The sequence below is a fragment of the Symsagittifera roscoffensis genome, chromosome 8 (assembly GCF_963678635.1).
Source record: "Symsagittifera roscoffensis chromosome 8, txSymRosc1.1, whole genome shotgun sequence".
NCBI lineage: Eukaryota > Metazoa > Xenacoelomorpha > Acoela > Convolutidae > Symsagittifera > Symsagittifera roscoffensis.
Window position 1 is genome coordinate 8,838,048 of NC_087069.1, and position 16,254 is coordinate 8,854,301.

At 43.8% G+C, this 16,254-nt stretch overlaps 2 protein-coding genes across 3 annotated transcripts in view; both read left to right on the forward strand.

Annotated features, from left to right (window-relative positions):
* LOC134853121 (inhibitor of growth protein 3-like) overlaps nucleotides 1-16,254 on the forward strand; it is a 446,221-nt gene that overhangs the window by 337,617 nt on the left and 92,350 nt on the right. The window lies entirely within an intron of this gene.
* LOC134853449 (inosine triphosphate pyrophosphatase-like) lies at nucleotides 13,134-16,093 on the forward strand. The gene is made up of 2 exons (XM_063869448.1): nucleotides 13,134-14,594; nucleotides 15,330-16,093. The coding sequence occupies exons 1-2, from the start codon at nucleotides 14,463-14,465 to the stop codon at nucleotides 15,810-15,812; spliced, it is 615 nt and encodes a 204-aa protein (XP_063725518.1). The 5' UTR covers nucleotides 13,134-14,462; the 3' UTR covers nucleotides 15,813-16,093.

Sequence of the window (16,254 nt, forward strand, 5' to 3'; positions counted from 1 at the left end):
TCCTCAAGTTCGTGTTCTCCCTCTTCTCTATCTCACTCTGTTCGAGATCCGTTTCTACTTCTGGCGTCGAGTAATCATCCTGCGGATAATGACCACCATCGTCAATGACCTGCCATTCCTCTCCAGCTTCCAGTTCGCCTGCCTTCAGTAATTCCTCGCCCAATTTGTCTGGCTGTATCTTATCGATCAAGAAGTCGTCCCCGTACCTGTTGTACCTCATGCCTGTGCGTTTGCGATTGCCAGTCCTGATTTCCGGTGGTGTTGTTCGATCCGGTTCCATCCATTTCGGCACCTCGTCTTGCTCCGGGTCGTTCCAGTCTTCTTCTACAAATGATCCTGCATCAGACTCCACTCCTATCTTTTCATTGTCGTCCAAACTCAAGTTCTCATTACCATCATTTTTCTCTCTAGTGCCTTTCTCATTCACTTCACACGCTGGCTCTACCACCAGGTACTCAAGACCCTCCATGTCCTTCGGTATGCACCAATCCTCTGGAGACGGGACGTGAGGCTTCAGATTTTCATAATGTGCCGCTCGCCCCGTACTCAAGCGATAGAACCGTCCTTGTTGATGAACCTCCGTTATCATGAATGGTCCCCTCCACTTCTTGAGTAGTTTCTTTGTTCCCTTGGGCGGTATGACATTTTGGAAGACCCACACGTATTGACCCACCTCATATGGCTTTGCTCGTAATATTTTTTCGTCGTATTTCCTGCGTTGCCTCATTTGCGCTTGCGCCGTGTTCCTCCTGCATAGCTCGTTCAATTCCTGTTGTCTTTTGATCGCTTCTTTCACGTATGCCTGAGGCGACGTCCTTTTCCCTTCGTATTCCGGGTAAAAGAATGTCAGAGGCATTGCTCTCTCCCTGCCCGTCAACATCATGAAAGGACTGATGCCCGTAGTTGAGTGCTGTGTGCTGTTGTAGGCTCCTACTACCTGTGGCAGGTATTTGTCCCAGTCCGTCATGTATCTTGAGCAGTACACCCTTAACATGTTGACCAGTGTCCTGTTTTGTCTCTCTACCAACCCATTGGTCTGTGGATGATAGGTTGTCGAGTGTGCTTGAGCAATGTGCGATCTCTTCATCAATTCTTTTGTCAAGTCCCCTACAAAAGCTTTGCCGTTGTCCGACTGGAAAGTCATTGGACAACCATACCGCGATATCCAATGCGTTATCAGATGATCACATGTCTCCTCGGCCGAGGCTGTTTGGCACGGGACCGCTTCCGCCAACTTTGTGAAGTGATCTATTATAACCAGTATCTGGATATATCCCGACTCCGTCATGCAGATTTTTTGATGGTCTATCTGCACCACTTCATTGAACTCTGAGCTCTCAACGGACTTGAGGGGAAACTTCATCTTCCTTGGGTCTTTTACCTGGAGACATGCCAGGCAGGCATTCACCCATCTCTCGCAAGCTTTTCTCATTCCTGGCCAATCAAACCTGTGAAGTATCCTTTGTTGTACTTTGTCTATCCCCTGGTGGCCCATCTGGTCGTGCGATCTGAAAAGCACCTCCGTTTGATACAACTGTGGCAGTATGATGAGGTTGTGTTTGTGTAATATCTTCTCCTCATCTTTCCTCTTGCATGCTACCACCCCATCAGCTGTGTGGTAGAGTAAGTCTTTTTTTTCTTTGTAGAACTGGCTCAAGATCTTGTAGCTGTCTTCCTCGAGTTCCCCCTTCTCCTTGACCCCCGACTGGATCCATTTGGAGAGGTTACTTGTCATTTTGTCATTCTTTTGGGCTCTTATTAGGTCTGACAGCCTATATCTTGCCTTGACATGCTCCTTTAGCGCCATGATCTGTCCATTCATCTCACCAGGTTTGTGGATGTCATCACTCAGCTTCACGCATATCATCCTTTTCACGATTTTCATATCATCTTCTGGCACCAGATTTGTTCTGACCTTTGAGTTGCATGATATATACGTCTGTATGGCTTCCTTGAAACCGCAATTCTCTCAAGTTCCTCACCACCTCGTATCTCCTGTATCTCCAGATTGTACGTTCCTGATGATGGATCCGTCTGTAACTCCCTGTCGTGGTGCCTTGTCTTCTCTTCCGCCAGTATCATGCACAGACTGTCCTGGTTTTCGCTGCTCTCATCCGAGTCTTCATCCCATCCTTCACGCTCCCCGGACAATTTTCCTTCTCCGGTTCCTTCTTCCGTGAACCTGGAACACTCCCCGGACTCTTGACCTGGTCCCAGGTGTTCAGTATCTTCCTTGAACGTCACTTTCTTTTTCCTAACCCTGGTCTGCTCCAGAATGTCTTCGGGGATTTTGTCAACTAGTGACCGCACGACATCTTCGCTGTCAGTGACGCTTCCTCTTGATGAGTCAGTATCGTTCACTGTCTCTTTTCTCCGAAGTATAGTGAATTCCGGTTTCTCTGTACCCTTCTCCTGGATCACGGGCTTATCATCTGATAGTTTCTCGAGCAACCTCATTAAGTCATCATCTATCTGTGCAGTTCCTGCTTCCACCTGGTTAAGATCATAGCCTTTTGCCTTGAGCGTCTCCTTCACGATCTTCGACTTGAGTATAATCTCAATCGGAATCCTCTTGCTCTTCCTCAAGATGGTCTTCTCTGGAGGCTCTTTAGGCAATTCAGGATGATCTTCTATCGGTTTGCCTGACTTGTCCAGCCATCTCGTGAGTGGAAGACTGTCGTACGTTTCCTTGTCCATGAATGAGAAGCCATCTTTGATTTCAGGTCTGTCTGCTTCTCTTTGCTCTTGTCTCTCATAGAACTCCGTCTTCTTACTCAAGCTGTCGGCATTCTGATGTTTATCTCGGGTTCTATGCTCAATTATCATGTTGTATCCGTCCAGGCGAACTATCCACCTCCCAATGTAACTTTGGTCCATTGAGTACGTTTTCAGCCAGCTCAGTGCTCTGTTGTCGACTCGCAACTTGAATGGTTCACTGCCCAAGTATGCCCTGTATTTCTCGACAAAGGTAACCACCGCGAACATCTCAGCTTTCGGTGCTCCGTACTTCATTTCCGTGTCACTCAGGACTTTGCTCCCGTACGCTATTGGTCTCAAGACTGTCTTCCCATTCCATTCTTGTTCTTGGTGGAGAATCCCAGAAATCGCGACTACCGACGCATCCGTGTCCAGCACGTACATCCCTTTCTCAGTCGGCATACCCAGTACTGGTGCCTCACATAGCTCTTTCTTTATCCTCTGGAATGACTCTTCTGCTGCGTTGTTCCACGTGAACTTCTTGCCCTTGTGTCTCATTAATTGTTGCATCGGGTATACCTTGTCTGCATAGCCTTTGATGAACTCTCTATAAAAGTTAGCGAAACCCAGGAAGCTCATCAACTGGTGCTCTGTCTTCGGTGATTTCCAGGTCAGGACTGCTTCCACGGCGTCCGTATCAGGTCTGATGCCGTGCTTGTCTACCATCCTGCCCAAGTATTTTATTGAGTCCTTGAGTATCTCGCACTTTGATGGTTTACACTTTAGCCCCGACCTCTAGTGTCTAGTCTCTCAATGTGGTCTTCCAGTGTTGGCGTCGCTATTACCACGTCATCCACGTAGCACATTACCAGGTTGCCATACTTCTTCGTTACGCCTATCAGCGCGTGTGCCATCAACCGCTGAAACGTGGCTGTGGCATTGCAAAGTCCAAACGGCATCCGTTTCCATTGAAACAGACCCAACTCGCAGGCAAACCCTGTCTTGTCCCTGTCCTGCTTCCTTAGTGGTACTTGCCAAAAGGCTGAGCCTAAATCAAGAGTCGTAAAAAATTTTGCATCACCTAACTTCGAGAGGCTCTCGTCAATCCTAGGTATGGGATAGGCATCCTTCACCGTGACGGAGTTCAGGTATCGAAATTCACAACAAAACCTCAACTGGTCGCCTTTCTTTTTGGCCATCACTACTCCACACGCCCACGGTGACTTGGATGGCTCTATCATGTCATACTCTAGTAACGTCTCGATCTCTTTTCTACACGCGTCCGATTTGTGTGGGGTCATGCGCCTCGCCCCCTCCCTGTGTGGTACCGCGTTTTCCTCAAGTTCTATTTCATGCTCAACGAAATTGCAACACCCGATATCCGCCTTATGCCTCGAAAAAACATCCTCGTTCCGCTCTAGTACGTCCTTGATGGCTTCGAGCTGTTCATCTTTCAGTTTGCCCCTCAAATATTCAATCTCCGGCAGAACCGGTTTTTCATTTTGCATTTCATCTAGTGTGGGTCGCTCTGGAAAGTTCGAACAGCTCGAAAGACCATCATCCGTTTCTGACTTAAGTGATTTAATAAGACCTGATGAATCTTTTATTTTCTGCAATCGTCTCAAGATACAAATTTTGTCCCTGTGATTGGGACAATCAACAACTTCATTTTGTTTTGAGTTCTCAATTGTTTCATATCGAGTTTTAACCGGTAAAGCATATCCCAGTTTCCTCCCTCTCTGTATCGTGATCGGTATATCAAGGGTATTCAACAAGACACTGACGCAGAGGCCGCTCTTCGTTATCGAAAATGATCTTCCTAAAACAGCAGCACTTTGACTATTAGGATTCGGAACTATGCACACTTGCTTGTTGTCACTTAGTTCATTGTAATTTTTCATCCTCAAACTTACGATTGCCGCTTCATTAGCCTTTAGCCTCACCCTCCTACTCAAGAATACCGGTGCTTTGTTTTCATTTACCATTATTAAATTTACCGGTTTGATTGCGTACCTCCTATCCGGGTTCCGTATCCTGAACATTGCGTTATTTAAATCAATCGTTACGTCGAAATTCCTGATGAAGTCTCTGCCCAAAATGAATTGGTCAGATTCATCCAGATTTTCTACCACGATAAAGCTCATCCACAGGTTACGTTCCCCCAAATTGAGGGCTATTATCGGCGTCCTGCCCAGCACCCGTAGGGCCCCTTTGTTTGCAGCTGACAGCCGTATTCTCGAGTCTATCAAGTCACCTTTGTCAAAGCCCATCTTCTCCCAAGTTTCGATTGGTATAACGCTCAAGACTGCTCCCGTGTCAAGCAACCCACGCAACTGAGTCTTTTTGCCACTTATATCCAGCACGTGCCCTGTCACATCTGCCTCCGTCCCGATGTGCATTGCATCTTCCTCAAGCATGGCGCAGTGTCCAATCGATCTCACTTTCAATTCTTCTTTCCCTACGTAGATTTGTCCAATTAGGTCTTCGTCACATGTTATCATTGTCTTGGTATAGATGTTAATCCCATCTATATTTAGCATCACCTCGTGTGGACCGTAAGCTTCAGTATATCTGCTATCAACACGTACCGACTTGCTGCCCCCTCTCATGAGTAGTGCTCTCAGTGCTCTAGAGGTCGTTTGTGGGCTTATACCACTCAAATAGTCTGCATACACGTCAATGTGCATTATCGTCTGGTCGCTCGGCTCGCCCAAGTTTCTGGTTACCTCGTGGCCGCCCACTGTGATTATCGACATTATCCTTGCCCCGATTCTCGATATGCCAAAAGGTTTACCTGTCACCATTTTCACAGTATTGCAATTCCCTGTCTTCGTTGAGCCTGGTACAGCCTCTGGTATTTGTTTCGATCCGGTTAATGCTTCGTTAAAATTCTGTCTTTTTATCTCCAGCTTTAGTCGTTGCTCTATTTCTTTCGCAGCCAGGTCCTGTTTCACTTTGGCAATTGCTTCCGTCGCCGCTTTCTCATAATTTATCTCTAGAGAGTTCCCTGCCGCGGATTCTATGGCATCATTAACATGTGATACAGCTTTCACTGTCTTCGTCGGCAATTCCGTGCTTGGTGCTCCTAAGTTCCTCGATTCAAATTCGTTTTGCCTGTTCCGCTGATTCTGCACCGCCGCTAATGCCAACTTATGTTTAGGGTGACTCTGGTCCTTGACCGCTTCCCAGAACAAGGGACAATCCATTCGGAAGTGCCCCTCCTGGTTACAGAAGAAGCATCTTGCGCCTATCTTGATGATTAAGCCACTATAGTACTCGTGTTCCTCCATTTGGCTCATGTCCTCCTCATCTGGTGCATATCCTAGACTCTTCATGCCTTGTTTGTATGTTGTGCAGTCAGCCACGTGGTGATCCGCCGACCCGCAGTTCGCGCATGATCTGCGCTTGTCCATGTCATCTCTAGGTTTGTACCATGACGACCTCTGCGGTTGACTTCCCCCTTGCGTGTTCCTGTTTTCTGAATACGAGTATTTCTTGGGTTTCATCAGCATGTATTCCCTTGATTTCTGTCTCATTTCTTCTGGGGTTGGTGCGCTGTCTTTCGACAATGTGTAGTATGTTGCTAACATTGTCCTTAAGTCGTCACTTTTTACCCCATCAATGAACTTCGAGGCAATGCTAAAGTTTCTTCTGTTTGTCGACTCCTCTGGGTCACTCCTTCTTCTCAAGCTCTCGAGATCATCTAGGAACCGATCTATTGACTCGTCGTCCCTCTGCCTTCTCTTTTCAAATCGCATCATCGCTTGGTGACCCTTCATGCCTGACCCGAATCGATTCAGCAATATCTCGAAGATCTTGTCCGCGGTATCGCGTTCTTCTTCTTTCTTCGCAACCACGCATTTTAATGCTGTGCCTTCTAAATTGCTGAGTATGGCTGTGCATGCTTGTCTTTCATCGTTCAAGTTGTCCTGCTCTAGATGTAATCTCATCACTTCCACCCACGTGTCAATGCATCCATCTGAGTCGTCTTTGAATTCTTTTGGCTTCTTGAATGTTTTTCTTGATTTCCCATCTCTCCTATCGCTCGAGTTAGTGTTCCTCGTGGCGAAGGCCTCTAGAGTCCTGTTCATCATCTCCCAAGTGTTTGCCCATGTCATAGCATCCGGACCTGCGTTGCTGTTAGCTGTTGAGTCCCCCGGACCAGTCGTTGTACTTGACATTCCATTCTTCATGATTGTTTTAGCAGCTGTTGGTGCTATGCTCACCGTATCCCGGGTTAAGGGCAACGGTGTCGATTGCCGTTTGTTCCTTTGTGGTTCCACAAAGTCAACTCTGGTGCCTTGCGCGCGATCCGCTGCCGGTCTTTCTTGTGAGGTAGAATTACTCAAGATTGCATCCAATTTCGCCTGTATTGCACACGAACTCTCGGCCTGATTTTTGCTCATTGTGTCCATTCTCTTTTCCAGGCTACCTAATTGGCTGTTGACATCATCATATCGGTTTTTTAACTGTTGCAAATCTTTTTTGATGTTCTTATCTCGTTCTTCATTGGTGGCTTCTACATTATCTGACATTTCCTTGAGTCTCTCTTCTGTTGCCTTGGCCAGGTTAAAATAACTATCCAGATACTCGTTTTTGTTGTATCTTAATTCTTTTCTTATCACTTCTCTGTCCTCTTCGCTGTGCTTCAGCTTTTTGTCGATCTGATTCAGTTTCGCCATCAAGTCACCTAGCTCAAGAGTAGCCTCTTCATGGTCAGCCGTCGGTTTTTCTTCGTCCGTCGCTTCTCCTCTAGTTTGTCCCTCTCTCGGATTGGCTTCTGTCGTCTTCGTGCTCACTGTTCCAAATGTTCGTGCTCTCTCAGCTTTTGGTTCTTCAGTCACGTTCTCTTTCGTTTTTATTCCGACCATCATCGCCAACCTTTCTGTAAAAGATGTCTTTTTTACTTGAGAGTCTTCTTTCACCGTTTCTTCGGTGTTGCCTATTGCATCTTCCACGTTGTCTATTGGTAAGAATTCTATGGGTTTCGAGTTTGGTTCTTCTGCATTGGGCATTGGAGTTGACTCCGTCGCTATTTTCCTTGTTTCATCAACACTTTGATCAGGTGTCTCTAGATCAATCTCGATGGTGGGTTCTACTCGTTCCCCTTCCATGCCCTCTCTTGCTCTGTTCTCCGCTGTACTCCTTGTGCTGACCATGTTAACTGAAAAGTTCTTCTTTTTTATCTTTGGGCCCATTGATGTTGTTTTGCGTAGCGACGAATTATACTTTGCTTCGGTAGGTCTTTTTTCAGCTACCGGTACCCTTCTCCGCCTCATTATTTCTATTTACAATTGCTTTTATTTACAATTTTACTATATACACAATCCTATTCTAAGAATAAAATCTTTCGGGAAGGAAGAAAAAAATATATACAACGTGGTGAAAACCTTGTTTCAGTTCTCTTTATTAACTTTTCGAGAAACTTTCCTTATTTGTGGTCTCAACCGTACCTGGTTCCAATTAGTCTTGTTCTATCTTAATTCTGTCTTAAAACACTTCTTGTAATTTTACTTCAATTTTTACACTGTCCCAAGACTTCCAATTGCCGTCCCTACTCTCCTTTGTACCGTCCCAGGCTTCTTTCTCCTGTTCCAAGACTGTTCGGTACCGTCCCAGTACTTTCCGGCAGTGTCCCAAGACTCTTGTCCATGACTACTGTCCCAAGGCTAGTGTCCCAAGACTACTGTCCCAAGACTAGTGTCCCAAGACTACTGTCCCAAGACTAGTGTCCCAAGACTAGTGTCCCAAGACTACTGTCCCAAGACTACTGTCCCAAGACTATTGTCCCAAGACCCTTGTCCCAAGACTCCTGTCCCAAGACCCTGTCCCAAGACCCTGTCCCAAGACCCTGTCCCAAGACCTTGTCCCAAGACCCTGTCCCAAGACCCTGTCCCAAGACCCTGTCCCAAGACCTTGTCCCAAGACCTTGTCCCAAGACCCTTGTCCCAAGACCTTGTCCCAAGACCTTGTCCCAAGACCCCGTCCCAAGACCCCGTCCCAAGACCTTGTCCCAAGACCCTGTCCCAAGACCCTGTCCCAAGACCCTTGTCCCAAGACCTTGTCCCAAGACCTTGTCCCAAGACCCTGTCCCAAGACCCTTGTCCCAAGACCCTGTCCCAAGACCCTGTCCCAAGACCACTGTCCCAAGACTGTACTGTCCCAAGACTGTCCCCAGACTGCTCTGTCCTAAGACTTCTTCGGCACTGTCCCAAGACTGTTGACAAGCGTCTGGGTGGTTGGACTTCTTTCCTCTCGTTATGGGGACTTATTGATTCGCCGTACCTCGTACCACCACTGTCCCAAGACTAGTGTCCCAAGACTAGTGTCCCAAGACTACTGTCCCAAGACTACTGTCCCAAGACTATTGTCCCAAGACCCTTGTCCCAAGACTCCTGTCCCAAGACCCTGTCCCAAGACCCTGTCCCAAGACCCTGTCCCAAGACCTTGTCCCAAGACCCTGTCCCAAGACCCTGTCCCAAGACCCTGTCCCAAGACCTTGTCCCAAGACCTTGTCCCAAGACCCTTGTCCCAAGACCTTGTCCCAAGACCTTGTCCCAAGACCCCGTCCCAAGACCCCGTCCCAAGACCTTGTCCCAAGACCCTGTCCCAAGACCCTGTCCCAAGACCCTTGTCCCAAGACCTTGTCCCAAGACCTTGTCCCAAGACCCTGTCCCAAGACCCTTGTCCCAAAACCCTGTCCCAAGACCCTGTCCCAAGACCACTGTCCCAAGACTGTACTGTCCCAAGACTGTCCCCAGACTGCTCTGTCCTAAGACTTCTTCGGCACTGTCCCAAGACTGTTGACAAGCGTCTGGGTGGTTGGCTTCTTTCCTCTCGTTATGGGGACTTATTGATTCGTCGTACCTTGTACCACCACTCAAGCTCTAGTAAAATTTTCCCAAAATCCTTTCTTAAAAGCCAAATGCTGACCCCCTTTTTTCTTATTTCTCTTTTTGGCTACCTCTATTTCAATGTTCCAAGTAACTTGAGACCAAAACCTGTGCGCAGGTATCTTGTGATCACCTGTTCGTACAAAATTTTAACACAAATCCTCACCAAAATGCAACAAAAATCTAAGCAAGAAAAAGTAATAAAAACAGAAAGATGAGCCCACCTACAAATGTCTACCTTCTATCGAAAAAAATGTCTGGTACCTAATTGCCACGCGTTTCCTTCCCCCCTTCTAGCGATCTTGTGGGGTATCACAAAAAAAACTGTCTATGTCCGTTCCCCCCTACCGATCCGACCAGGGTACCTACCTTAACCTAATTCCAATTTTGGATATCCGCTTCCTATGACCAACGCGTGTAAATGACTAATGTAACTAAATCAACGATGTCGACTAATTAGTTACTCTAATTTCCCCCCTTTTTACAATTTACTACCGCCAACCTCTAACTTAACCAGCCCCCCTTCTAACCTCCCCCCTTTTTAGCCCCCCTTCTTAAGCCTAAAATCACCTTAAGCGCCGGGTGCTAAACCTCTCAAGAGAAAACCGTAGACCTGTCTCCAGGCCTGCTCAAGTAAAAACGTTTCTCAAAACCGGGGGATATCGCTTATCCAATTTTACACTTATTTCCTATAATGTATTGTGAATTGTAACGATACCCGTTCTGCCCAACTTGAGAACTCGAGAATTGCCAAATCCTTCTTGGCTGCTTTCCCACTCGACTGGTCACCTGTTCCAGTCCAGTCTCCTATTGGTTCAGCTCAAGTGTCCCTGAACCACTTTCCCACTCGGCTGGTCACCTCTTCCAGTCAAGTCTCCCATTGGTTCAGCTCAAGTGTCCCTGAACCACTTTCCCACTCGGCTGGTCACCTCTTCCAGTCAAGTCTCCTATTGGTTCAGCTCAAGTGTCCCTGAACCACTTTCCCACTCGGCTGGTCACCTCTTCCAGTCAAGTCTCCTATTGGTCCAGCTAAGTTCCAAGCTATCTGAAAACCCTTGACAGCGCCCCACTTCGGGCACTTTATTCAGTTTACTGGTTTAAATTGCTAGGTTGATCGAAACGATCGAACTTGTAAAACAGTATGGGTATACTATTTAATTAATATAAAGGTTTGATCCAACTAATCTGGTGTCAAAGTCACTGTCTTTTTTCGTTTTATGGTTTTTGTTCCTTTTTCTATTCTTTTTTGGTTTTTGTTTTGCTTTTTGTCTTTTTGCTCGTGTTTTTGTCCCCCTAGTTGCCCCCCTTTACTCGGTTAGCTAAGCCTCGTTCGGAGAGCGTACCAGGGAATTTTCTCGAGTTTTCTTAAAAAGCTATCACGGTACAACCGGAAGGTTTGCACGTTCCTGTCGAACCGTACCGCCGGTACTCTAGAATGGGCATTCAGCCCGAAGCTGTCTCAAGTGGGTTCGACTCCGTAGTCTTGATGTCGTAAACACCCAGGAGCGCCATAAAAACACTATGTAACATTCGTCTACTGCAGTCACACATGAGGCTTAAGAAAAATAGGCCCTATAACCACTGGCTCAAGGGTCAGGGACACCATCTCTTGTGTTTTTTTACCTCAAGAACGGTCGGAGCCAGTTCGGTTCGTTTGTGACATGAGACTACGACCCGTTACAGCTTAAAGGCTACTACTAAAATATCCCCCCACTCTAGAATTAGAAACGTCCCCATACTTAGGTCTCTAGATACCCAAAATACATGAACGCCGTTAAAAACCGGGTTGGAACAATCCGTTAAGTTACTTTTTATTAGACAGTGGAACCTTGATCCATTTCAGATGGATCAACCTAAAACTCGCCTTACCTCAACATAACCATTATAAAACACACTCTAGGAATTTAAATTAAGTACTCACATTGTAGCACGCTCAAGAACCAGGAAGTAAATAAGTCGGTAAGCAACTCAAGAATTAATAAAGTAACTAAAATGAGTTTAACGTTAGTCAGTTTTAATAATAAGAACAAGTTTTTACTCTAGACTGTAAGTTCTCGTGAACCATTGGGACACTCTAGCTGTCCACCTTTCCACCGAAGGTTCACTCTGGTCCAGTTAATAATAGTACTCCAGTCACAACAATCCAGTTCGTGGGAATGCTCTCGTCTCTGTTTTAGATGGGACAGCTCTACTCTTGTTCTATTGTGACAGAAATTGCGAATAGCAATCTCCCACTGTTTTATTTAGTAACTTTCCCGCGATTGTTACTCGATCGTTCTGACTTCTCTTTTTCTGATTTTCAGTTATCGCGAGAAAATCGTGCATGACAGGTTCCATTCGAAATTTTGAAAAACTAAATTTCACTCCAAAATCAAGTGTTTTTTTCTTCTCTCAAGGTCAAACTTCCGAATATGACCGACTGGCACATGTGCCAGTCTGGCAGAATGGCACATAGAGGGGGGATTTTGGTACTGGCCTTTAAGCTGTAACGGGTTTTAGTCTCATGTCGCAAGTGAACCATATCGGCTTCGACCGCTTGAGGTAGAAAAACACAAGAGATAGTGTCTCTGACTCTTAAGCCAATGGTTATAGGCCTTTTTTTTAAACCTCATGTGACTTAAGTAGGCGACTTTTACAAAGTTTAATAATACTTAGTTAAAATTTTTTGCAATTTTTATATCATGGGTTAACATTTGTAACATTCGCCCGGAAGATACATATCAACGGAAAATAAAGCTAGGTCCTAAGACGACTGGCCAACGTCTAAACAGAACTTTACGTGTTTTTCACCCTCTCTACCAAAGCCAGTTCTTTTGGTGGTCTTTTCCAACATCGGGTCGACAAAAACGTTACTGCTTTTAGCTTCGGTCAAAGCACTCAAATAAACTTAATTACATGCAAAATTAGTGAGCTCATGGCTGGGACTCATTATCCCCAGACCACGAGGTCACTCCTAAAAACAGGGCTACCACTACTTATTGAATTATTATTGTTTTTGTTCAGTAGATAAAAATCATCATCTCCATCGAAGATGGATCACCCTTTCACCCAACTCCTAGCTTCTGATCCTTATCAAAATGACTTCAGTTGTTAATTAAATTCAACTCAGGACATGACAAGGAAGCTTAAAATTAATACAAGATAAAAAAAGTTCCAGTCCCGAAACCCCTCCGGATTCTCGAATCCGGTGAAATAAGAGTCCTATCTTCCTTCTGGAAGGCAGTCCTCCACCCTTCACTGTTGTTCGCAATGGCCTTGCAACTATTGTAGCGACACAATAGTTGCAACTCGGAGCGGGCTCTGCGACTTCTGCAACTCGTTGTTAATTTTCAATCACAATCTTCGTTGTGATCGCTATCGCAACTAATGTTGTTGTGTTTCTTTTCTGTTTTTCCAAAATGACCGTTTTTGACGTTTCTGAGAATTGTTACGTCATCACTTCGAAAATTTAAAATTTAGGAATTTCCGAATCCTTCAGCCTTCACGATTTGTCCAATCGTTCGAATAACGTTCTTAATCCTTCTAAATCGCCAATTCAGAAGGTTCGCTGCTAAAAACTCGAAATCGCCGAATCTGCATTTTGGTAAATTCTGGTCGAATGTCACAATTTCATTGAATAATTTACGTAGCGCTGCAATTTTGCTGCTGGTTGAACAGGAATCAAGAACTTGGTTGATCAGTTTTCAGTTTTGCTGAATTGTTTTCAGAAGCGAGTGAAGATTTTGGGATGTTTTTCTTGTTTGGCTTGTATTAAATGACCAATTGTTCACGACTATGTTGTTAGTTTTGCCAATTATCTTAATTTTTTTATTGCGATAAGCTAAAATTTGACTATGCTCACTTTCATCTTTTGTTTGCACTCTGACCTGAACGATTACGTTTTCGGCACATTTTTAGCTGTAAAATTACGAACAAGTTTCTTTTCTAATTGGCAGATGTTGGTGAAGATCGTGAGAAATTAAAGGTATTAGCATTGAAAACTTGGGTTGTAGGTCAGCGCGTTGTAATTACTGAAACTAAGGGAGAACGAAAAGAGTTTTACAGAACTCTGATTCAAGTTAATTATCTTTGGTGAAAGTAAAAATAACTTTTGTCGTTCTCTTTCCGCGGTCAATTTTTTTTTACAAGTGAAACAAAATGATCTGTTTTATCAAATGTATCAAAACAAAATTCGTTTCCGTTTGTTTCAGAGTTACGATTGAGGTAATCCGTATGAGTTTTTGCCGAAGCTCTCACTCGCGCTTGATCCTTCTGGCCGAAAATTTTCAAAACATATGGAGCAATATTGGACTCCAACTTGTATTTTTCTGATTTGTTCATGTTATTTATGTTACAATGACGCATGAGTTTTATCCTGCATGCGTTATTGGTTGTTAATTGTCAAAAATCAATTAAAATTTTTTAATAGATTAATCAACTTTGTTTCTCTACTCGCAACGTTAAAAAGTTCGATTCGCTTTCAACGCATACTACCTCATATTTTCCTTTATCAAACAAATTCAAGTCCTCTCTGAGTTTCGGAGCCAATTTTATTGTTATAAATTAGAAAACAACGTCACCTTTCTGTTTTATTGATGATTGTCTATCAAATCTAAACATCACATGTTTTTTGGTTCTAAATCCTACAAATTAAATTATTTTTTTTTGTAAGTCATATTTCCGAAATTCTGAAACCGTATTCTAACCCATTTCCTTCAAAAATTCACCTGCATGCGTTGACGAATAATTGAAACCGGTCGCCGTTTTTTCGAGATTTCGAAAAACGTTTTCGAAATAAAGTCAAATTGCAATTAGTTGTGACTAGTTCTATCGAATGTGCTTTGTCTAATCATGACAATCGTTTAGCCATCATTTCTCTTAGTTTTTCAGGTCATGAAGTGCTTGAAGTTGGTATCTAGTAGTCAAAATAAAGTCAAGGAAATTCGGTACAATCTCAGAAACACGGATATCGAAATTGAAGCTGTTGATATTGATCTTCCGGAATATCAAGCAGGAATGATTAGATGATGTCTGCAAAGTGTTATAAAGCAAAAGTGTACACAAGTTAGAACTATGGTATAGCTTGGGGTCTGTTCCGAGTGGGCTCAACTTGTTGAAAGATGCTCACTCGGTGTTGAGTGCTGCATCACATGAAGGCTATTTGTACCTTGATTTGGAATTCGTAATAGCCTTTCAATGAGTTTTTGGGTCGAGAAAAATGTGATCTGATTTGTTCTACTGCGTATGATCATTTAATAAATTTGCTACTAGAGAAGTGGATGGGAAAGAAAAAGGATTATTCTGATTTTGCTCTTTTATAAAATGGTTTCTTTGAGCGATTGTTTTCTTACTGATGAAAAGTAATTTAAATCCTCTCTCATACTCAACATAATGGCGACAGATTTTTAGCAGACAGGTTTTTTAGCAGACAGGTTTTTTAGTAGACCAGTTTTTAGAAGACTTAAAACAAATAACAAGTCCGAACGCTATCTTTAAGCGCGGAATCGGTATGTAGGGACCGCTTGCTCGGCTAGGTTCTGAAATGCTATCGATCACAGTCTGCAACAAGCCCTATATTTTACTTTTTCAGCGAAAAACTGGTCTGCTAGAAAACAGGTCCTTCTCGAAACAGTATATGCTTCATACGCAACTGAATACTCGTATTAGTATACAAATCTTTTTGCACAAGTGGCTTTGCTAATTTAATAGGCATGTTGCAAGCATATCCGAAATTGTTTTTTTTTCTTACATATTTGAAAGCGGCCATTAAAATCTAATCATTCCAGCGCTTCAACAGAATCTCCCGAAGAAGTAGCGCGCCTTAAAACCTTAGAGGCAGTTAAAACCTTGAACTCGGGTCCTGTAATAATCGAAGATACCAGTCTGTGTTTCAACGCATTGAATGGACTCCCTGGTGTTTATATCAAATGGTTTCTGAAAAAGTTGGGACCTGAAGGCCTGTTTAAACTACTGGGTGCTTATGATGACAAAAGTGCAGTAGCTCAAACTATTTTTGGATACTGTGAAGGTCCAGGAGAACCTGTCAAATTGTTTCCGGGCAAAATAGACGGCGAAATAGTGTCACCTCGTGGATCCAGGGAGTTTGGCTTTGATCCTTGTTTTCTGCCTAAGGACTCAAGTTTGACTTACGGCGAAATGACGAAAGACGATAAAGATAAAATTTCGCATCGTGTAAAAGCCTTAGCAGGTTTAGTGGAGTACCTGGGAAGTCAAAACTCATGATTGTTTTTTAAATTGAAAAAAACGTGTACATAAGGTTTCTATTCAACTATGCTAAACATTTAACGTTCTTCTCTGAATTTGTGTTGATTTAATATGGCTTCAATTGAAAACTCTAACTTAAACTGCGAGTATAATAATTTCATAAGTGACAATGAGCGAACTGGAGAAAGGTCGTGATGATTTTAGGGTTATATCATAAATTGTTCTTGAAACTTAAAAAGCTTCAACGCCAAATATTTTTTCGTTGAGTGTTTAAGAGTATTTAAGTTGAGTGTTTTTTGTTTTCTTTAGGTTCATAAGCACTTTTCCAACTTTGTGTTGGCTATGATTTTTTTTAGTAGCTGAGATAAAAATGCGCTTGCAATTAACAAGCCTTACCAAATCGGATCATAGACATTTTTCAGAGTAGCTACTTGTTTAATTGAATTAATGATACTAAGTG

Bases quoted from the DNA above. Each gene is read 5' to 3' on its own strand.
- LOC134853449 (XM_063869448.1), top strand. From the start codon at position 14,463: ATGAAGTGCTTGAAGTTGGTATCTAGTAGTCAAAATAAAGTCAAGGAA. The intron at 14,595-15,329 runs TGATGTCTGCAA...CATATTTGAAAG, and splicing joins ATCAAGCAGGAATGATTAGA to CGGCCATTAAAATCTAATCA.